This window comes from Gallinula chloropus (genome assembly GCF_964237585.1).
Source record: "Gallinula chloropus genome assembly, chromosome: Z".
Taxonomy (NCBI): Eukaryota; Metazoa; Chordata; class Aves; order Gruiformes; family Rallidae; genus Gallinula; species Gallinula chloropus.
The window spans coordinates 56,643,684-56,666,978 of record NC_140089.1 but is presented as its reverse complement, the minus strand read 5'-3'; the positions used below and the strand labels follow the sequence as shown (position 1 = coordinate 56,666,978).

At 46.2% G+C, this 23,295-nt stretch overlaps 2 protein-coding genes across 2 annotated transcripts in view; both read left to right on the top strand.

Moving 5' to 3' along the window:
• Nucleotides 1-23,295, top strand: part of LOC311203699 (uncharacterized protein) — a gene marked incomplete at its 5' end in the record, with an annotated part of 77,625 nt that overhangs the window by 16,569 nt on the left and 37,761 nt on the right. Inside the window, 2 exon segments of the mRNA XM_084278455.1 lie at nucleotides 112-188; nucleotides 192-354. Of these exon segments, the coding sequence (XP_084134581.1) occupies nucleotides 112-188; nucleotides 192-354 (240 nt within the window).
• LOC311203243 (protein PRRC1-like) lies at nucleotides 11,830-22,929 on the top strand (the record flags this gene model as incomplete). Its single annotated transcript, XM_084277898.1, has 7 exons — nucleotides 11,830-11,923; nucleotides 14,783-15,169; nucleotides 16,108-16,265; nucleotides 18,443-18,545; nucleotides 20,756-20,919; nucleotides 22,350-22,453; nucleotides 22,803-22,929. The coding sequence occupies 7 exons, from the start codon at nucleotides 11,830-11,832 to the stop codon at nucleotides 22,927-22,929; spliced, it is 1,137 nt and encodes a 378-aa protein (XP_084134024.1).

Sequence of the window (23,295 nt, the reverse complement as noted above, 5' to 3'; positions counted from 1 at the left end):
GGACTGTCTAACCATTTGGAAGTGCTATGACTGGTTTCTATTTAAATATTTGATGGGGAGCGAGTTGTTAGAACTCAACACCCTGTGTAGCATTGATGTCCATACTACTAGCATGCTTGAGAGAAACACGTGTTTTTCTTGTTGCAGATCTAGTGAAGAACTCCCAATATAATTTAAGTAATTGCTCGTAAAGTAGTTCTGAGAACCCCTACGCTACTATAAAAGACCCACCAGCTCTTGTCCCCAGAAGTTCAGAATGCGGCTATGTGGAAATGAAGTCCCCGGCACGCGGGGACTCCCCGTATGCTGAGATCGCTGGCTCTGCTTCAGCCAATAGGAACGTTTATGAAGTTGGTAAGTGCAAAATGTACTTCTCGATGTTGAAGGTTAAGAACAAAGAGCACAGGACTTTTTCCTTTGAGCCAGGTTACTCAAAACACATTAAAAATCAGCTAAAAAAGCGATACGTTCAGGTTCTGGTTTCTGCTCCACCCATCTCTTTTCCAGGGAAGTGGTAGAGTTCACAAGGACAGAGCTTTAAATACCTTCAGCTCTGATCTCTAACCTAGAGAGAGCGCTCAATTTCCCTGGTTTGAAGGCCTGTCTTTAAACAACAGCGTAAGCTAAGCATTTGATCGCACTCTATTTTAGGCTGTTGTGGTGGTTGCACCTTGACTGGAGGCCGGGTTCCTAGCAAAGACACTCTTCTCACTCCCCTTTTCAGCTGGGGGAGAAAATACCTCTTGAGAGGCTTAGGAGTGGAGATAAGGACAGGGAGAGATCATTCCGCAATCAGCGTCACAGGCAGAACAGACTCAACAGGGAATTGAAAAAACCCATCTTACCACACTCACATGCACAGAAACCAGGGTAGAATAACGAGAAGTGCAACCAAATCCTAAAAGGCCTGTCCCTGCCTCTCCCTTCTTCAAAGACTCAACTTTATTCATTATTTCTCTCCCTTCCTCCTCGCTGAGGTGTCACAGGGGGGTGGCGGAATGGGGGTTTCCATCAGTTCCTCATAAGTAATCTTCCTTCTTAGCGGGAAAGGGGGGGGTGGGCATTCCTTACACTCTTCCCCTCCTCCAGCATGGGGTCCTCCACAAACTTCTTCAACGTCAGTCTTTTCCCACAGGGCTCCATCTCTTCACCAGCTGTCCCAGCGTGGGTCACTGCTATGGAGTACAGTCATAAAATCATAGAACGTCTCTGAGTCTCTCAGGCCCACACTGCTCCATCCTGGTGCCCCCCAGTGCCCCCAGAAAACGTGCTGTGGCCTGGGGCCTGTCTCTGCATAGGCTGCAGGTCCTGCCAGGAGCTTGCTCCAACACAGGTCACTGCATCTTCTACACTTGTCTCCCCGCTCCAGCCTGGGGCCTCTCCACGGGCTGCAGGAAGCATCTCTGCTCCCCATCATCTTCAGTGGGTGGCAAGGGGACAACCTGTTCCCCATGCTCTTATCCACGGGCTGCAGGGGAATCTCTCCTGTGGCACCTGGAGCGCCTCCTCCTCCCCTTCTTCACTGACCTTGGTGTCTGCAAAGTTTCTTTCATCTTCTCACTCCCTCCTCTGGTGGCAAAAAGCGTCCACTTGTGGGATTTTTCCTTAAATATGTGACCACAGAGGGGCTGTGACTGGTGCTGATGGGCTTGGCCTTGGTCAGTGGCGGATCGGTCCTTGAGCTGGTTTGGCCATGCAGACCCACAGCAGCAGTTAAGTACTGAACACAGCTGGAGTAAGTTTATGGGAGGGATAGAAAGAATCTGTTTCCTCTTCTTGACATGAAAACCAGCATCTTCCCCCCCAGAGGCTGTATTTCACTGACAGGTGCCCTATCGAGTTCCTGCGTTACTGTGGCTGGTGTAGTTCCAGAAAACTTGGGGGTCTGGTAGAATCCTCCTTATCCCAATGCTCTCTAGGCTGGAATAAAGTCTATGTCTTCTGTCATAGGATACCATTTGCCTTTTCTGTTCCCAATTAGACATTCCTCCAAAACGCACCAGTTCTCCCAACATTTCTAAGGATTTTTATCCTTAGGAGCTGCCATTCAGCTCCATACGTTGCAGTTCTGACCACTACTTCTGCCACTACACAACTAATGCTCCATAACATATCAGTAATTACTTCAGAAAAGGTGTGTGCTACATCAGTTTATTTTTGCCACCAGGGACTGATTATGTAAGGAGTGGACAAAGGTGATGACTGCTGTAAATCTTAACTGCGAGGAAAGGTTTACATTTTATAAACAGGTAGTAATAATGTCTGTAATAGAGGATAAAAATTGTCAAGTATTCTGTTTTTTTTTTATTCTTAGAAATAACTGAGCAATCTCTGTGCATACTTGCTAAAAAGGCACCTTTTCTTTTTTATAGCTGACGTAGAGAAACACGTGCTTAAGCTGGTCTTTTGCATCGCTGATAATGTGACACATGTACCCCCCATTCTTTATTAACTCCTGTCTCCATTTCTATGCTGTGTGTCTGTGTTCTAGCCATCTAGTTGTAATTGCAAAAATATTCTACCGTGTGTGCGTTTCTTTGGCATTTTGGCCAACTGGCCTTTATTTTGTCCGGCTGAAGGAACCTCTGGGCAGAGGGAGAGGATTGAAGGCAGAATTCGTGTCGTCCCCATGTCTGTCAGAGGTGGTTACCTAATACATAACACTTTAACCTACTTCATTGGGAAAAAACATCAAGGTGGTGTTGTCAAGGCTAGTAACGAGGAAGCAGAAGGAAAGTCCAAACCAGTCCCTCCTTAAAGTTTAGCTTATTCTGTTGGCTCTGCATGGAGAGCACCTTTCCAACAGGCTCCTTTCTCTCCCTCCAGAACAGCCTGTTGGGAACTGTGAAATCTGCCAAGGTAGCGATGCATTGGAGCAGAATTGTTCCCCAAACATCTCAGCTGGAAATAAAATGGTTGATCCAGACCGGACATTCTGTGTCAGTGCCAAGTTACCTCTAGAACCCTGCATCAGGTGCGGCAGGACTGTTTCTAGCTGCTGCTGCTGGTGATGGTGCCGGAAAACATGCTTGTAATGGAGCCCCAGCAGGCTCCTCCACCCTCTTCTGGCAGTAGCTCTCCAGCTTCTTGGGAGCAGCGTGTCCCAACATTTGCTCTGTGCCCAGGTAAAAGGGGTAGGCAGTTGCATCGTACGGCATACAGCGGGAAGCACGAGTCCTCCCTGAATTTATTTCAGCGAAGGATCACTGGTAGACACTCTGAACAGATTACCTGCAGGGCTCACATAGTTTTGTCAAATGACAGCCACAGGACAAAAGCCCGTGGGACTGGCGTTGGCAATCCCACTGTCCCCTCTGTGCCCCAGGAGGCTTCCACTGAAGGACACTCATCTGTCAATTTGAGAGACCACCCCCCCAACTTAATCTTCATGCTTATCATCTAGCCCTTTCTGTAGATCCCAGTATGCTCTTTAGAGAATTTAAATCCAAACAGAGATACTATATTGTGGTGGGAATTTAACGAGTAAGCTGACGAGTAATTTCAGCAAGTACTGTCTACTAAGAGAAAGGCCTTCACCAGGGACAGGGACGGCAAGAGAAGCTTTGCTGCTAAACAGTCACATTACAAGAGTGAGAAATGTCACACTGAAAAGGGAGCAACTTGGTACCAGTTTACTAAAGTGCAAAACGATGCACAAGGTGTGTAGCTGACTTTAATTGAGGTAGTAAGTAGAAACTTGAGGTTTTCCATAATGTAGGTGTACTAATGGTGGTCATGGAGAAACACCATGAACCTCAAGGTTTTTTAAAAGGCTTAAAGGCTTTTAAGCAAAGATTTTAATCACAACACAGTCACGCATAAAGTTTGTCCTTATTTTGATGTACTCAGAGAAGTCACATAAATTTTAATTGGAGATGCACATGCAGATTAGGGGAAAGAAGATTTCAGTGCATTCATACTTTCTGTTGAGACAATCTGCAAAGCTGAGTTCATATTGAAGGGAATACAGAATAAAACAAACTCCAAAGTGGCCAAGGTGTCAGTTAAGATCTATTGGATTCTCCAAGTACCGTGACCATGACTGAATTTGTTTCATTACATAGGTATCCATCTAATGATCCTTATACTGAAGCTCTGAAGTCCAGACTGAAGAATACACAGCTCATTTGGACAGAAATTTTGACAGAACGATGCGTGTTTCCTAATTGCTGCCCAGAAAATCATGTGGTTTGGTAGGCTTGTACTAGTGCTAAAGCACAGAACTTCCCAGTTTTAGCCCACAACGTTTCACTTTGGTGTGACTGAACTGTAATACATCCTTAAAGAAAAGCTATCAAGTGTGCCTGGCTTTTTTTCTTAGCTGTAACAAAATGGTGTTTTGTTGTGAAAATGTTTCTGTTTTCCAAAGATGACTGCTGTTGGTCCTTCTGCCCTTCACTACCATTTATTTCACCTCATGTACCTGTAGGCTGATGGAATAAAGTTTCTAATGAAAGATGTGAATGCTGTGACGTTTTTTCCTTTCCCTTTCTTTTGCTGAGGGTGGGTCTAGAAATAGCGCAGGAACTATAAAACATGTTACACTTACCCATGCTGGACAACCAAGTCATGTATTTGATGGCATACAAGTCTCTCTCTTAGAGACAGCAAGTAGTTCCTGAGATGCTTTGTCATAAATTGTGGTGGTTTGGCCCTGGCTGGAGGCCAGACGCCCACCAAAGCTGCTCTATCACTTCAGACTTTGGTCATGATTTCACTCCCTTCTTCCCCCGCACTGCGGCACAGGGAGGGGCTTGCTCTAACGTGGGTCACAGCATCTCCTCTATGTCTCCACCTGCTTCATCTAGCGTGGAGCCTCTCCAGGGGCTGCAGGTGGGGTCTCAGCCTTTTCCATGGGCTCTGGGGGGACACCCGCTCCACCATGGCTTTCTCCACAGGCTGCAGGGGCATCATTCTCTCCAGCAGCAGGGCGAGGCCTCCTCTCCCGCCCTCCCCGGCCTTGCTGCCTGCACAGCTCCTTACATCTTCTCACTCCCCTCTTTGGTGGGAAAATGCACCTGCCTGCGTTTTTATTCTCCTAAATGTGATTCCCTGATGCGCTGTGACATTGGACGATTGGCTCGGCCTTGTTCAGCAGCAACTCTGGCCTTGAATTAGCCCATGTTTACTCTCTCGGGCCTGCAGAGAGCTTCTGGCTGCTTCTTGCAACAGCCATTTTCTGCAGCCCCCCGCCCCCTTTTCCACCAGGACCCAGCCACGCAAAACTCTGACAGAAATCAAGGCTGATTTTGAGCTCCTAAACTTCTGTGATGTTCTGCCTGTTCCTAGACGAGCCACGTCCAGAAGTAGGGCAATTCTTCCAAGCCAGTCTCTTGAATACTTTAACCTTTACCCTTGAGAAAGATGGGAAGTTGACTTCACAAAAGCAAGATATTTTCCCTTTAATAAATTAATAATAATAACAACAATGATCGCCTTGGAATAATGACTAAGGAGCCAGTAACAACGTACAAACGCAGCATAAAGGGGCAAAGCATATGGCAGTTTCTCCTTTGTAACTCTGACCTCCAAGGATTCATTTCAAACACTGGTTACAGGCAGATGTGTGGGAAATTGTTATTTATTTTAGTTCTACTTATTTATTGCTTTAAATATTATTCCAATTTAGTTAGCGTTTGATCAAGGATGAGATTTGGCATAATGGAAGGAGAGAAAGGCAGGAGAAAACCCACAAGAGTGAGCCAAGTGCTTCGGGCTTGTTCCTCAGGGCTCAGTTCTAGGGCTAGTTCCAGTCAATCCTTTTATCAGTGATCCGGGGGCAGGGGTTGGATGCACCGTTAGCAAGTTTACTGATGCTACTAAACCGGCAGCCGCTGTTAAGTCTCTTGAGCAAGAACAGGCCTTGCAGTGGGCTGTAGATACACTGGAGCATGGGGCAGTCATCAAGGGCATGAAATTTAACAAGACAAACTATTGGCTTCTGCACCTTGGGTGGGTGGGTGCCAGGCACAAGTATAAATTCACAGAATAACAGAATATGCTGAGTGGGAAGAGATGCACAAGGATCATCAAGTGCAACGCTTGGCTCCACACATGGCCGGCCAAGCCAGAGCATGTGAGTGAGCGCTCAAAGCTGTGTCAAGGCAGGTTCAGACTTGAGCTCAGGATCAATTTCTGTATCAAGAGGGTGATCAAACACTGCAACAGCCTTCCTCAAGGGATGGCCCATGCCCCGTGCCCATCCGTTTCAGAGGCATTTGGACAATGCCCTTAACAACAGGCTTGAACTTTTGGTCAGCCCTGGAGTGGTCGGGCAGTCGGACTAGAAGATTGTTGGAGTTCCTTCCACCAGGGACAGTTCTGTTCTGTTGTGTTTTATTGTCCGTCAAGGTTTGTGAAAGCCAGAAGACCACCAAAAAGTAGTCATCTGACATGGCAGCTTCTGGAAGCTGCCTGAGTGCCATGTTTACTGGTCACCAACGGACAAGCGTGACGTCACCCAGCCCTGTAACCCAGCACACAGGGGTGCCCAACGGCCTCAAGCGCAGACTCCAGCTGAGCAGCCAGCGAGGCTGGAGTGCTGAGCGAAGGCTTGGTGCTGGTGCCTTACTCAGGACGGTTTTCCAGTGCGTATCCCAGAGATACTGAAGGGTGTGTCCAGGGCACACGCGGCGCATCTTCGAGCGCAGCTTCCAGCTGCTGCAGCGCCATTTGGAGGAAGCAGTTCACCACCCGCAGCTCCTCCCAGCCCACCGCAGCCAGAACAGCATGGCCACGGAGGTGGAACACCGCTGTCCAGTCTGCCTGGACAGCATTGACAACGCCGCCTTCGTGATGCCATGCCTCCACCAGTTCTGCTACGCCTGCATCCTGCGGTGGGCTAACAGCAAACCTGAGTGCCCCCTCTGCAAGAGGGGAGTACAATCCATCTTGCACTCGGTGCGGGCAGACCATGAATTTGAAGAGGTCCACATCAGACCACCACGAGAGGACTCAACATGGCCTGCCATACCTGCAGCTGGAGGAGCGCCCGCACACCCGGGGACCGACAGCCCCCCTCGCCCGCTAGCTGCCCAGCCGCCGGCGGTGGAGACGGTGCCCAGGGCTACAGTGGGTGGCCTGCAGCCAGACACCTGGGCATCTCTCTTTGATGAGCACCCAGCCCTCCTCCAACGCTTTCTGCCGTGGCTACAACACCACCTGAGGGCCACATTTCAACGGCAGCCTTCCACAGCAGATGTGTTGGAGGACCTCATCCGGGCCGTCCTGGGCTTATACGGGCTGGATGAAGACGTGCTGGTCCGGCTGCTGCAGCCCAGCCTGCAGGAGCGCGCAGTGTCGTTCGTGCGCCGGCTCATCAGTGTCGCCGTGCGGCGCTGCCGCAGGGAGGCCCGACGTCTCCTGGGCCTGGAGGATGGCCCTGCAGCCGAGGCGCGGGAGGGCAGGCCCACCTCTGCCCCCCATCCTGCTGCCTCCAGAGCCGGCTCTCCTGCCCCTGGACCAGCCCCCTCCAGCAGCCCAGCAGGGGCTCGGGAAGAGGAGCGCCCCAGCACCTCGGCCGCTGCTCTTGCTGGGCATCCCACCAGCCCACACCACGCCCCCTCTCCCATCCACGGGGAGCGTGAAGAGCCGGCGGCGGGTCTGGGGCAGGCTGTGGCAGGTCCCTCCAGTGCCAGCCAGGGCAGGGACCGTGCCCCTGGGAGACCAAGACGAGCAGCAAAGAGGAGGGCCAGCGGCTCCCAGGACTCTTCCCAGCCCCCCAAGAGGCCACCCTCCCAGGAAAACTAGACCTGGGCCCAGGAGCTGCCAACACCAGAGCCGGTCCAGCAGCTGGGGCACACCCCCATCACTCGCCACCCCAGCGCTGTCCACCACCTTCACTGGACCCAGGAAGTGCACTGGCAGCAGCAGAGGTGAGTTGTGGGGGAAACCCTGGGCAGCTGGGAGGGTTGCCTGGTGCTTTGTAAAGGCTGTAAAACTGAAGTAACTGTTTTCTCTCCGGCTGGCAGAGGATGAAGGCACGAGGGTTACGGGTAGCTGGGCAGCTGCCGACTTGCGCAGCCTGAGGCGGCACGCAGCGGGCCGGGAGGGGGGTGGGGGGCAGGTTGCGGGACCGGCACCCCCACGTGACGCGAGGTCCGCTGCGAGCGTGGCGGGGGAGCTGTGCTGCTCCTGCGGCCGAGCCCGAAGGAGCCTTTTCCTGGGAGGCGGGGCCACCCGGAGGTGCTCGGGGCCGCGGCCTTCTGGCTGGGCCAGAATGTCTGGGCGGTGCGCAGCGGGAGGAGGCGGTGGGCTCTGGAGGATGGGCTCGGTGAGGCCCCGTGTCGCGGCGGGAGGAGGGCACGCCTTGGCACCCGTCGTCCGCGGCGGCGGCGGGGAGGGAGCGTCTGGAAGGCTTGGGGCGGGTGAGGCTGGGCGGTGGGCGGCATCCCGGAGCGAGCGGTGGGTGTCCCCCGGTCCCGGGTGCCGTCTGGGGCCGTTGGGGCCCTGTAGGCAGGTCCGGATGTTAAGACGCGGGCCTGGGGGCAGCGCGGGAGGTTGTGCCAGGTGGGGCGGAGGGTCGCTGAGGTCTTTGCCGGGCTGTGTGTGTGAGGAATGTCGGCGGGGTCCGCCCCGGGACGAGCTCCGGCAGCCGTCCCGTCGGGGCGACTTTCCCCCCTTGGGCAGCACACCTGCGACTGCACGGTGTCTGCCCCTCACCAGACTGATTCTGGTGTAGGCAGTCTGTCTTGTTGCCCTTACTCTGAACCGTCTTGTCCTAAAGAAAGGCTGCACTGGCCCCAGTGCTCCTTGCTGGCAGGCTCTGGGGCTTCTTGCAGCGTTACGGTTGTGGGTTGTGAGGCAGATGAAGCTACAGAGCAAGACCCCTTGCGGCCTCAGTGATGACTGGCAGTGGTATTGGAAACCACCAGCACTTCACGGAACTTCCAGCTCCTGATAGCTTGCTAGGTCCTGTATAGTGATCTGCTCCTGCGAGTCACCCTCCTGGTGACCAGGCTTTCTCCCGGCACTGGGTAGTGTTCAGATGCCTGCTCTCAGGGCCCTGTGCTCCAGCGTTGCAGCTCAGGCTGGAAGTGCTAGATCCCTTGTGGTTTTAGCTGGAATTAGCATGATTGGCAGTAGAAATCCTTACCCTTGGGGATCTCTTAGCATAGGATAGAAGTGATGCTTCAGGAAGTCTGTTTCTGGAGGATACCTTGTTGCAGTGCTTTGCCCTTTCTAGTTCGTTTATAGTGCCGTGAAAAACAAACGTTTCTTTTGGGCAAAATCGTCTGCAAGTGCTGGAGCTGTTGCATCATGACATTTACCCTACGTCAGTTGGTACAAACTGGTTGAATGCATGTGGTTCTGTGTAGCTGTGTCTTTGGGTTTACGTAGTCCCATGTAGATAACACTGTATACTAGACCAACAGTTCTCTGTGGTCATCAGTGGCTTGTGGAGCTATGTAAGCCCTCTATGATTTCAAAATAACAACAGCAAGGGTGTTCAACTGTCCTGATTTTGGTCCGGATGGAGTTAAATTCATTTGTAACAGCGGATGGAATGCTGTGTTTGGGAGTTAAAATGGGAGTAGTGCTGATAACACCCTGATGTTTCTGATTGCTGTCAGACAGTCAAGGACTTTCTCAGCTCTTCATGAGAAAGGAGGGGCGAGGCCAGGACAGGTGACCTAACTGACCAAAGAGAGTATTCCACGCCAGTTACCTCCTGCCCAGGATATCGGGGGGCTGACGGGAGGAAGGCCGAGGGCGGCTCCGGGACGTGCGGTTCTTGGGGGACGGTCGGGTTCTGGGACGGCTCTGGGTGGCACGGCCTGAGTTGTGGGTTTGGTGAGAAACTGCACTGTGTATCAACAGCTTCATATATTTTTGCTCTAGAGTCCTGTCAACATTGTTATATTGTATCTTTCTGTTATCTTAGTAAACTCTCCTTATCCCAACCCACGGGCCTCTTATTTCTTGGTTTTGGGGTTATTTGCCCCTTCCTTTTCCCTTCCCTTACCTCTTACCCTCCCCTCCCCCCCTTCCCTTTTCCCTGCTCTTTTCCTTTAAGGAGCAGGCAGCTGTGTGGATCTCGGCTCTCAGCCGGGGTGAAACCACGACAGAGGTGAAATCAAGCAGCAGCTGAAAGGAGCCTTGATGAAAGAAAGTGTTTCTGGGAGGGTTTGGTCAGTGATTACAGATGTTGCACAGTGGGAAATTCTCTCTTTGTTTGCAGTGTATAATTGGAAGAAGAATGACTTTAGAAATACTTCTGCGAGGAGGAACGTGAACTCCCGTAGGTGAGTGAAAAGACAAAATCTTACTGCAAATTCTTCTGCTTAGTGAACTTTAGGGGAGGGCTGTGTAGCTCCTTTCTGAGGGATGCTGAGATGTGCTCATTCGTCAAGGTCAGTCTGTTCCCCACCAGGCAGTTACTGGCCCTTTCATCCCGTCTGCAGAGAAACTTTCAAGGTACTCAGAACCCACAGTCCCTGGGTCATCAGAGGTTTTAGGAGGTGTGCTGCACAGGAACCATACTTGCTTTCCGAGTCTGGGCTCAAATGCTTAATCTTGAGTTACTTTATTTCCTCTTACAACACATACTGGTTGTAAGAGGAAATACACTTTCTCCTTTGTGATTTCAATGCTTTCATTTGCTTTTGATGCTCCTTAGCCTGTCCAGACTAACACTGGCATCCTACTTTTTGTATTTTTCAGTTTGGTCATAACAGTAATTTTCCCTCTACATTAAACATAGCTGTATACACATTTTAAACAGCAGTGAGGGTTTTTTCTTTTTTTTTAGAGGAACCCCCCCTGTATTTTTGTAAGTGGAGTTCTTTATAAATACCTGTGAGTACTTTTACTCAACACATTACCTAAGGCTTTTCCTCTGATACTTGTTAAATGTAGTAAGCTGTCAGTCCTCAGTAGCTACTGAGGTAATGGATATGATGGAAAATATTTTCCTGCCAATTTTTCAGACATAAATTCCTTTCTGTAGGGTTTTTATGTTATTAAAATGTCCTTATGGAATTGCTACCTCAGGGAGTGGTACAAACAATCTCGGTCTGGTTTACCAGACTTGGGAGGAAGCAGGGGGTTTTAGGTGACTTCCTCTGCACTGAAGAACAAAAATCTCCAGGTGTTAATCTTAGTCTTTCATCCTCTCCTTTTCATCTCCTGAGGCCTTTCTCTTAATTTAGGGGGTTTTAAATAAGCACATAGCTTTACTTTTCCACAAGTAGTGCACTGTACAGGTGTAGTCAAAGATGCTGGAAGATACTTTCAATGTAATGTGGCCTTCAAAAGAAAAGCCAAAGTTTTCAATTACTGTCACTTCTGATACTCACCAGAGCAGTACGAGACCTGGATTTTACAGGAATTGTGTGCAGTGGAGAACTTGTTCAGTGTAAATGAATGTCATTGTACTTCTAGGTAGGTTGGAAGTAAATTTCCCTGGTTTCTTGTGGCGTGTCTGGAGGTTTCTTTAGCTTCTCCTTTAAGCAGACAGGGTCATAGAGTTCAGGTCACGGAGTCTGGAGCCCTAGGCCCTTGCAAGCTCTGCCACTATGCCTGGTGTTGGAGAAAGTGCTTGCAGTCAGTTTGATGGTGGGTCGGGAGCATCTGTGGCAGTGCTTAAGCTGGAGAGGGCTCCAACTTCAGGGGTAGTTGTGGTTCTTTACGGGCAGAGGGGGGAGACTTCGTTCTCTGTCTCGCTTCTTGCCACCTTTTGCATCCTGTCATGCATCAGCTCTGAAAAGAACAGGTCCTTGGAGTTACTACAGCTCAGTATTGCAGCAAACACTATCCCTATTTCTCAAGATAAGCTTTTTCTTTATTTTCCTTTCTTTTTGTCTTACAGCTTTCTGTAGCTGAAGGAAAATGGTGGAAGAGAGTGGAATAGAGACAACTCCACCCGGTACACCCCCACCAAACACAGCAGGGGAGACTACAGCTGCTACCACTGCTGCTACAGGTAGGTCATTAGGTACAGAAACTTCCTCAGAAACTCAGTGATATTTATTCATGTCTTTTTAAAGCACAGCAGTTCATCCAGAGGTGTTGGGATCAACCTAGAGAGCTCTTCTCCAGGCTGATGGGAAGAATTTGTTTCTTTCTCATGGCAGTATGGCATACATCTGACAGAGAGTAGTGTAAATGTTTTTATTATTCTTGAAACTTTTTGATGAAGTCATGTGGATGCACTTAGGGTTTTTAAGGACGTGGGGACAGGGAATACTGGCCAGTACAGTGCACAGTGAGATGAGCAGCACAGAAGGGAGTTCAAACAAGTCTACAGTCTTGTGGGGGATAGTGAGAAACGTGGACGATCACTTGGATTTTACTATTGTGGGTGGTAATCAGAGCACTGAATCTGATTTTTCCAGAGTCTGAACCCCATGTGCTTGACTACCGAATGCTCAGTTTTCTGACACATCTGGTAACATTACCTTGAGTCACACTAGTGCCGTGGACTCCCGAGTGGAGCGCTCTTAGCCCCAGGAGGATGTGCTGGGCGATCCATTGGGTGCAGGAAGAAAATACCAGAGCATTCCTTTATAATAGTTTTATCTAAAAAAAGAAGAAAAATCAAGCTTTACTCATATTGAAGATACTTCTTGGCATATATTTCAGAAACCACCAGAGACGTGGTAAAAATGTCTGTAATATTAAATGCAAACAATATGTTGACAAATGGATTTGTCAGGAAATTCTGTTGGAAGGAGACATAGAAAACATTGCTGATGATTATAAGAAACAAGCATGAGAACAGATCACAGTATGGAAGGTTTGCTGTACAGATGTTCCTAACGTGTTTCTGCTTATGGTTTTTGCTAAATTCTGTTTCAGTAATGAAATACAGAAAGAACAACTTTATTGTCAAATGCTGAAGGAGGGCTGTGCTGGAGAAGCTGCATCCTCAACAGTGAATGATTTCTTTAATAAAAGCCATGTTTTTATTAAGACTGCCTCAGAGTAACCATTGATGGAGTGATTGCTTTGACTAGGCTAAAAATGGATTCTCGAATAAGGTTACCGATCTATTTCCACCCATGACATTTATTGACCGCCTCATTCATAGGCAAGTTACTGCAGCAGTGAAAGTGGAGCTGGTGCACAAAGGGCTACAGGATGCCAGCAGTGTGGTTAACTTTATAGAAGTTCTCTTTAAATAGTAGGGGTTGTTTTTAGCTGCACCTTGTAATGGTAGAGGAAGTGACCGTGAAACTTTTGTGCATCGCACAGAGGTTTGCTGGTTGTCTTGTGGCAAGGGATTTAAATATGGCTTCAGCTTTCTTCTTGTACCAAAACAGACTTGCAGACTCGCTGACATTTTCTGTGATGACAAGTGGCCATCAGCAGTGTGCTACCCAGTAGTTATTTAAAAAAACCCCAAAACACACTTACAGTTTGTCCCTTCAAGATAAAGGTGGTTTATCCCTTCAAGATAAAGGTGGTGTTTTAAGAAGGAGTTACCTACTTCTTTGTAAGAAAGTCATGCGTTTGAGAAAATTGTTATTTGAAAGTGTTTACGTTGTCAATGCATTCCTGTTGCCAAAATCATTGCAAGTGTCACACAAAAAACCCTTTCCACTCTGTATATGTAAATTGGCAAAGAGAATTTCCTGAGCTATGTAAAAATCTTCCAGATGAATTAGCTTTGGTGGATTTTGAGCCCATTTGTTAGGAATACCAAAGTGCAACACCTTCTGATGATTTTTCCAGAAGAATTGAATGACATCAAGGAAGATGAACATTTGCTAGCTGAATTTCAAGATAAGCCTTCATATACTTGATGGCTGGGAGACGAAAACAAATAGCATGGTTTTGTAAGCACATCCAGCAACACCTTTTCATTTGGGTCTGTGTGTCTTTGTAAGGCATTTTTTCCAGGTGTGACAACCATTAAAGCCATAATCGGAATATAGAACCAGACCTCCAAATTGCTGATGTAAAATTAATGAGGCTTCTGTAGTAACATTGCTCACACTACAATATTATTAATGGTATTCTATAGTGTGCTAACCATTAATAACATAACATATTGTTTTATGAATATACTATTCAAATACTAATTTTCAGTGGGAGCAGAAGAGTTTCTTGATCTTTATCTCATCCTTTTAATATTTCTGTTCTGTATGTTTTAAAATCTATGGAATATACTAGGACAGTGGCCCATGTAAGTATTTTGTAGCTATGTTGGGGGTGTGCATGTTCTGTTTTTTATTGACTGGTGTGCGTGATAAAGTTTGGAAACGACCTCCTTACGGTAACTTGGCACGTCACTTGACTGTCATCAATGTTTAGGCTGAGTGCAGTTTCACATCTGAGCTGATCCAACAGCTTAGTGCTGTAAAAACCAGTGTTTTCTGTTTCTCTGGCTTAATTTTCTGTCTAAATTTGGTTTAGAGAACAAAATTGGCTTATCCAAGGATCAGGTGGGGGCCAGACTGAAACACAGAAAGCAGAGCGTTTAGGAGCCTGGGTAGCTGGGTGCCAGGGAAGAGAGGGCTGCCTGGGGCTCAGCGTGCTAGCTGGAAATTTCTGAGGCCCACTTCATCTGCTACAAAATGGGTGGTCAAATGTTGACTCGTCTTTTTAGCTGTGATAAATAGGGTCAGAGAAGAAAAGAGATTCCAGGCTACTATCTCCAGAAATTGAGGGCAATTGGTGGTGGTTGCAAACTCAAGCAGTACTAAACTTTTTTCCTTTGAAAGGAGAAAAGCAGACTTGGTCAAAACTTACTTGTAAACTAGCTGAACAATTACATACCTGAATCTCTGAGATGAAGGCTCGGTGTTTCTAAAATTCCATTTGTCTTTTTTTCCCCTAGCTTTGTCCAGTCCCCTTGCTACACCAAGCCTGTCATCTTCTCCTGAGTGCTCAGCACCTCTGGCAGCTGGAGCATCTCCACTTCCTCCTCCTATGATGACTTCATCTTCTTTTCCACTTGTGCCATCTGCAACAGTTTCTACTATGGCGCCACCTCTAACTCCAGCCCGACCTCCAGTTGCCCCTTCGTCTTTTAGTACCTCTGTGTCGCAGTTCTCTACAGCTCCTTCATTAAGCTCTACTGCTGGCTCTGGTCTTCCTGCACCTCCTGCTGGTCCCCCGATTTCAGGATTTTCCATGTCTTCAACATATGATATCACCAGAGGCCACGCTGGTCGAGCACCACAGAGCCCACTGATGCCATCATTCTCTGCACCTCCCGTCACAGGTAACCTTTTGTATATAGACCTTTGTGCTTGTGAGACAGGATGAGGGGTCTCCTGGGTGGCTACTTCAGCAGTCTGCTAGAGTCCCACAAGTTCAGCTTCTTTAGTATTCTTGTGACACTTAATTACTGAGTAGCTGCGCTCGGAGGAATGGAGAATGGCCTTTGAAGTACGATCACGGTGTAGGACAAGAGTCCTCTTCCACAGAGTTCTGCTAGCACTCAGGCTCACAGAAAAGTGTTTGAGAGCAGTATTTTAAAATGTGCCCAGGAAAGCCCAGCTGACCATTTATTTCTGTGTTGCTGCTGTTCAGCTCAGAGGCAATTTTAGCCATTGTATTTCCACGGAATGGTAAGGTATCTCAGGCTGTAATCTCCTAATGGGCAAGTTTTTGTTCTGAGAAGCTCGCTATCTGTAAGAAGTCGTCCGTCACATGAGAGTAGCTTCTCTTTTCTTGCTTCTGGCTACTAAATTGCATCAGGACAGTGAAAAATACTTGCCTGCCATGCAAGCGAGTGCTGTAGTTGCTGAACTGAGGTGATTTTCTACTAGCCTAATGGAAACTTAGCTCTTCAGCTGCAGTTGAGTCAGGCTTTAACCATTGTTTGTGACATGTCTTATAAGCAGTCTGTCCAGAAAGACCTATGGAAATTTGAAGACAATAAAAAGCACCACTCTTAAGCTAACATGTCTTTGTTTAATTTTACACATCAGGTGCAGGTAGGCTCGGTTCTATGAGCAGATATTGTTGAACTCATTCACAGTAGTTGCCTCTGCTAAACTCTAACAAGCAGGATTGTTCTGGGGCCTTCAAGAAATGAAAGGAATCAGCCCAGTATTATTCTATTCTTCCTGTTCATTTTCCTGTAAAACAATTGCATGTTGCTACGGCATAAGAAATGAAACGCAGTACTTGTGTCTTGTTTTTCCCTCTTCCTAGGTGTCTTCACAGATCCTATTACTCAGCAAGCAACTTTCTCTTCCCCTTTGGCTCCTGGAACTGGTTCTGCAATCACTTTTCCTGAGGAGCTTGAAGACCCCAGAGTAGCTACTGCCCAAGGTGGAACACCTGCTGGAGGGCTGTGGGGGTTTATAAAGCTCTGTGGTTTTGTATGTTACCTTTCAGGAGGAACTACCATTTTTTGTTGTCTCTAACAAGATACAACTTTTAAGGGCATGTTGCTCTAGGTCCTGTCTTTCCTCTGTCCTCATTTGCAAGGTGGCTGTTTTTTGCTGAAACTGTGCTGCTTTCCTTTCCAGAAGAGGAATGACTACATAAATGCAGGCATCTTGGTGCTCGTGACAGGGAGATCCTTCTACCTTAGAGGTTTTGTCACATGCTCTTAAATCATGGGAAATGTCAGAACCTCTTTGATTCTTTGCACATCCTGGGTTTTTTTATCATTTCCTAATGAACTGAATTGTTTTTTTAGGGAATGCAAGTCCTGCCTGTTCTAAACCAAACAAGTCTCCTCAGGGAGAGGGAAATAAGTGTTTCTTCCACTGAGGAGGGGTTTCTTAAGAGGTGTCTGTGGTATTTGGTAGGATTTTTTCTATTCCGCTAGAGGGCACGGAGTGTATAATGCAGAACAGATAATCCTTGTGGTGCGATCTAATCGTAGAGAGGAAATAAGCCGCAACAACTGACAGCATCTCATGAGCCTGTAACCTTTTTGGAGCTGTGACATGCTACATCTGAGTAGTGTTGTGAAGGCTGTGGCAGAAAGATGCAGGGACTGTGTGTGAGCTCTGAGCTGTCTTCAGGAGCAACACGACTATCTGTACTGTAAATCGGAAGGAAGAATCAAGATTGACGTCCCAGTGGGACTGGAGACTTTTGGAGGGGCTTTCAAGGCCTTTTGAAGAAGAAAATCTGGAAGAATGAGTTGTGTGTGACGTGGCAGAGGGAGCCCTCCCTTACTCCAGTCATCTTGACAGTGCTACAGTCTTAAAGAGCAAGATTAATCGTCGATCAGTATGGTGAGAGCAGAGTTGTCGTGCTGCTTTTTTCTAGGGCACGTGTCTTATAATCATAAAAAGACAGCTTCTTTGGTCTTCAAGTGAAAATGTCTTCCAGTCACCATATTCCTCTTGCTTTTTTGCGATAGAAGGTAATGTTCCAGAAGAGAAGGTTTTCCTTGTGACATGATTTTGTAGCCCGTTTGAAAGGGCAGTAGTGAATTAGTTGAAAAGCCAATCTCATCCACGTTATTGTTGCCTGTATACCAGTAGGATCCAGCAAGTGACCTATGTCTGTTTCTGGAGAATGTGTATGATTGACTTCAACCCAAATGTAGATTCTTTGATTGGAGTATTAAATGTTGTACGTGCTCTGTGTTTTCCATGACCTCTGAGAATTTCCTAGGTGGAAGAATGAGGAATCATTAGTTGTACTGAAGCTGTCAAGTGTTGGATGTGTGGAAGCACACGTCAGAGTCAGGTTTTTAAACATCAGACAGAATCTGTGAGGCTTAACTGTCAGTTGTTGCAGAAATGCAAGCTGGATTCTCTGTTGAAGTGCATACACGGCAGTGCTGCAGTTATCTCTGTTTCTGCTCTTGAAATCGATTGAACTACCTTTTTTGCTCTGCTGTTCTTCAGAAATCCAACACCATTCTTTCAGATGTCCCTCAAGGTAGATAATAGGCCAGCAAGACCCTGTCAGTGTTTGTGCTTACATTTAATGAACTTTTAGGTCTGTCAGCAGCTCCACCTGGAATTTGGCTGGAGAAGATAGAGCGTTTTTTCAGCGTTGTTTAGAATCTACTTATAAATTGAGGAATTTCAGCTCAATTTCAGCTGTAAAAATATTTGTTAGTAATGGGCCATTCAAAAATAGGTCCTCTTGTCTGTAAGGTCATAAAAAAGAGGCTCTTCAGTTGGAGTTGTCACAGTTTGAGTCTAGCTACCGAGTCTGATGATAGCTGTAATTAGCATTTGTTAAATGTTCAAGACTTCCCGTCCCAGAATAGGAGGAAATCAAGTGTGTTGCCCACCATCACTGGCAGGCCTGTTTCTGCATTGGTGCGTGAGAGGATGGCGGTGATGATATTTGGCCTTTGCTGTATCCGAAAAGTCACGCACTCCTAGTCACGTCTTGCAGCATTTGTGCTGGGGAATGAGATGCACCAGGCATTACAAAGTGTAAATGTGGTAAGAAGACCACGAAGCAGCTTAATACTTGGGTTTTGTTTGGTTGGTTTTTAACTGTGCTATTGTGAGTTTCTTGGGGAAAAACGAGAAAATAATATGGAAGTCTGTTTGCTTATGTTTAGGGTGTAGCTGAGAATCCCACGGTGAAGTCTGTTCTTGATAAACCCAAACATTCAGTGGAGACCATGATTACACCGCTGGACCCTGGCATGGTTCCATATATCAGTAAGTATTTGTGACAAACCATTAAGTAATGCATAGAATGTTAGATTAATGTAACAGCACTTGAAGTTTATCTGGAGAGTGTGTTAATTCTGTCACAGTTACGTGGTGATTTCTCAGGTGCGTTGTCCAGTGAGACTCTCACTCTGCAGGCTGATTTTTTTATGTGCGTCTTAAGGTTCATTTACTTGTGTATTCTGCTGTAGTTTAGGTAGTAGCATAGTAATACCCTTCAGTTCAGGTTGTGAGAGATGAGCAAGTTACAGAGAACAAAACGGTGACAAGTCCTTGTCTGTAATCTGGAAGTCACATACTTTTTTCCCTCCCTGTTTCTCTGTTTGAGGGAGTGATATGGAATTGAGTTTAAAATATGCTGTATGTGTTCTGTTGGATCTGGTGATTAAATCCCGGTGTGTAAGGTATCGCACTGAGGGTCGACAAGCCGAAAGGTAAGCGTGCTCACAACGGTGTTTACATCGCTTTTGAGGCTTTCTTCTGACTTTCAGCTGTTCTGCTTTTCTAGCCCAACAGTATTTATACTATTTTAGGAAGCTCAGCAAACTTGAAGCAGTTCCTGAAACACTTGGGAAGAACATTGAAAAGGCTAAAACAGTCTAATAAAGTCTCAACTACCAGAGGGGAGGTTGTGGGGAGGTGGGCAATGGTCTCTTCAGCCAGGTGAGAGGAGATAGGAGAAGGGGAAATGGCACAAAGCTGCGCCAGCAGAGGTTTAGATTGGATATTAGAAAGAAATGTTTACTGAAAGGGTTGATGATCTACAAAGGTCTCTTCCAGTCGTATGATTCTGTGATTCTGTGAAGTATTGCTGAGCATTGAGCCTGGAATGAAAAGCATAGTATCTCAGTTAGAGCTTTAAAATGAATAGGAAGGAGCAGCATTGTGGTAGTCACAATTTTGTGTTTTACTAAAGTACATTCATGTCACGTCTAACTGAGCTGAGATTTCTACAATTTGTCAGAGTACTGGACAGGTTTTATGGGTTGGGTTTTTGTTTGGCTGGTTTAGGTGTTTTTTCCTTGCTGTGTTTTGTTTGTTTGGTTTGTTTTGCTTTTTGCTTTTTGCTTTTGTTGCAGCAGTCTGGTGAGCAGTCCTCCTTCTTAGTTGTGCTAGTGCTGCTCTTTGCATGTAGGTGAAGCTGGTCAGGAAACTGATGAGGCAGAGAAGAAAGCATTAACACCTTTGTGCGCTTTGTTTTTCTGAGCTGTCACTCAATTGGACCTGTGGTGTGATCCAGCTGACCACATTGCTGCACCATTGTACTAAAGCAGTGGGCAATATGTGGAATAAAACGGGATCATCTCTCATAGGGGGAAAGGGTGAATCAGCTTGGTCTCGGTAGTCTGGGGAAGACTTAAGGGGGGATCTGGTCAATACTCCTAAATATCTGAAGGGAGAATGGGGCCAGACTCTTTTCAGTGACAGGACACGGGGTAATGGGCACAAACTGGAACGCAGAAGGTTCTCTTCCATTCCCTACCATTCTTTGATTCTCTTGAGTGCATCCAGGCAGCTTCTGAGTATGTTTGAGGATGGAGACTTCCTCGTGGTTCTGGACAACCTGTGCCAATGCTTGGTTACCTTCATGGTTAAAAAGATCCTTCAGATGTTTGTATGGAACCTCCTTTGTTTCAGTTTGTGCCCATTGCTTCTGCTCCTGTCCATGGGCACCACCAAAAAGAGTCTGGCTTCTTCCTCTTTGCAGGCTCCCTTCAGATATGTGTACAAATCAGTGAGATCCCTCTGGCTTTATCTTCTGCAGGCTGAACGTGCCTATCTCTGTCAGTCTTTCCCCCTAAAAGAGAGATTCTAGCCCAGTGGTTCATCTAGTTCAATATTCTGTCTTCAGCAGAAGCAGCAGGAGGTGAATGTCAGGATTATTCTTCTAAATCCATGAGTTGTCATCTTAAATGAGCACTATGCTTTGTTTCAGGTGCAGAATACGCCTCAGTTCCTGTTGTCCTTTTTTCATTGATGAATCACTTAGGAAGTAAAAGTTAGGTGACTAGCTAAATTAAGTGACTTCTGCTTCAGGAAAGAACTTTTGTGCAACGTGTGAGAAAGAGAAAACCAACTGAAGCATAGTCTTAAGATGTAGAATGTATTTAAACTGGCTTGTAATGGGAATGAAGAATAGTACACGCTCATAGATATACATCTCTCTCTATATATATACACACACCTGTGTTTTACAGAAACTGGGAGAGAACTGGACATAGTGGTTACTTCTACCAAAGAGGTGAAAGTTGCAGCCATTCGAGATGCCTTTCAAGAAGTCTTTGGAATGGCCGTTGTTACTGGAGAGGCTGCGCAGTCTAACATCGCACCCCAACCTGTGGGCTACGCTGCAGGTTTAAAAGTAAGTAGTAAAGTACCTCCAGCACAGAGAAGGGCAATGGAAACGTAGGATGAGAGAGTGGTTTGGTTTGGAAATGACCTTACAAATTGTCCTCAGTAGAGGGGGCTGAAACTCTCTGCACTAGACCACACTGCTCAAAGCCACATCGAGCCTGACCTTAAGCACTTCCAGGGATGGGGCATTGACCCAGAAAAATCTGATTTTCCCTAAGGGGAATGTCAGTCTGTGGCATTGGGAGACTTCTCCTTTTCTTGTTTTTGGTGTAACTTGCCGCCTGTTCCGTTAGATCATTCTGAAGCTGCTTGTTGGAATAGCTTTTGGGGTTCTTGTGCAAACGCGGTCACAGCAGTGAAGAACATTTATGTCCGTTTTCTTCTAAAGCAGTTGATTGCCATCACATCTGGCATGCATTGTGATATGACTGTAGCTTGAAAGTGTATCAGACATTTGTTCTTAGTCTGTCACTAGCACAGTACTTTGGGATGAAAACTAAACATGAGAAATTGAATAGGAAAAATGTAATCAGAAGTTAAGAGAGCCTTTGAGACTGGGTTGTCTCCCAACTAATTCTGTAGGTGAAAGACAGGTTGATCAACACTTGCCAAGGATCTTCCTGAACAGCTCCATTCTTACATTTAGTATGTAGGAATTCATTGTGCAGCTTTTCAAACAGCTGTGCTGGCCCAGAAGAAGAGTTAGCAAGGGTTGTTTCACCACCTTTTAAAAATACACAGTTGTTCCTTGTATCTAGGTGGAACCATCTCCTTGGCCAATACCTAAACCCAGTGACACCAACGATTTTGTATTCTGTTTCTTCAATGTAAGCAAACCATTTCCTCCATAAAAAGGAGGTATTTTCTCCTAACTGCTGTGGCAGCATTCACAGCGGAGTGAAGCTTATCCTCATAGCAATGTATTAGCTGAAACAATTTTATATGGAGGTAAAGGAGAAAAATAGACATGTTGCTTTACCTGATTAGCTACTGCAGCGTAGTGGTAATAGTGTTTGTATGGCAACTCAGAGTGAGAACAGGGTTGGAGTAAATGATTCCTTAGCTGGATAGGTACCAGAACAGAGAGGGTCTCTTCACTGGACAGAGTTGGTCCAAAGCTCTGAAAGGATCAAAGCACAACAGATCTTAAGATGCAAAAATGTTGATGTGAGTAACAGGATATATTCTGATACTTCAGTGAGTTTTATCATAGCTTGTGTTACTGTTTGAGATTCCTGTTTGGGAAAGGCTATGGTGCTTTTTCATGACTTTTGTTTCTTGTTTTTCTACTGTTGATAAAAAGAGTAATTTTTCAAAATCGCTGTTTTCTGTTTAACTTGAAAATTCTGCTCCAGAGGGGTTTTTTGCACTCATCTCTGAGTGTTGTATGATGTGATTGAAAGAGAATGTTGTCTAACAGATCATGTTCCCATGTAGGGAGCCCAAGAAAGAATAGACAGCTTGCGCCGGACTGGAGTAATCCATGAAAAACAGCCTGCTGTATCGGTAGAAAACTTCATTGAGGAATTGCTTCCTGACAAGTGAGAACTTGAAATATATCCCTGAGGTGGGGAGAGGGCTGTTTCTCATTGACTCAAAGGGTCTTGCTTCCAGTGCTTTAAAGAAAAAAATGTCATTTATATGTAGACACATATAAAATACATGAAACAACAGGAACCATAGAATTCTTTAGATGGGAACACAGGCACTACAGTTTTTCGTATATACATGAACTGATACATGCAAATTTGATTTGAAAAATGCTGGGATGCCTTGATGTAAGTCATTGTTACATTTTTAACTACAGTTGTACTAGAGGTTGTAAAACGGTCATCATTCAAGGGCTAACATGTTTCTTTTCAACAGACTCTAACTTGGCTGTAATTGCAGGTGGTTTGACATTGGATGTCTGATTATCGAGGATCCAATTCATGGAATTCATCTGGAAGCTTTTACCCAAGCAACACCAGTGCCTTTGCAATATGTTCAGCAGGCGAGTTTTCTGTTTTCTTATTAAAGTTGGATTAAGACTTAGGATTTAAGATTTAATTTATGATGTCAGCTCTTACTGGTAGTAGCTACACTTGAATTTCTTAGTTTATAAAATGAGGATCAAAAATATTTTTGAGTCATGCATTGCCTAAAAATCTTCAGGCCTTTGTAGAAAAGCAGTTCTCCCTTGGGAGTCTTCATTCTGCAGTACATGGCACTTGAGCCGCTGATTTTAATTCTTGTTAAAGAAGAAGAAATATTCCAAGAAGTTAACCAAGGAAAAAATAACCTCAAAGTACTCCCTCAGAAAAGGAAGTACAGCTTTAATTATTGAATTGTTGTCATCAATCTGATTCCATGACTCACAAATGTTTAGATAGATAAGAATCCT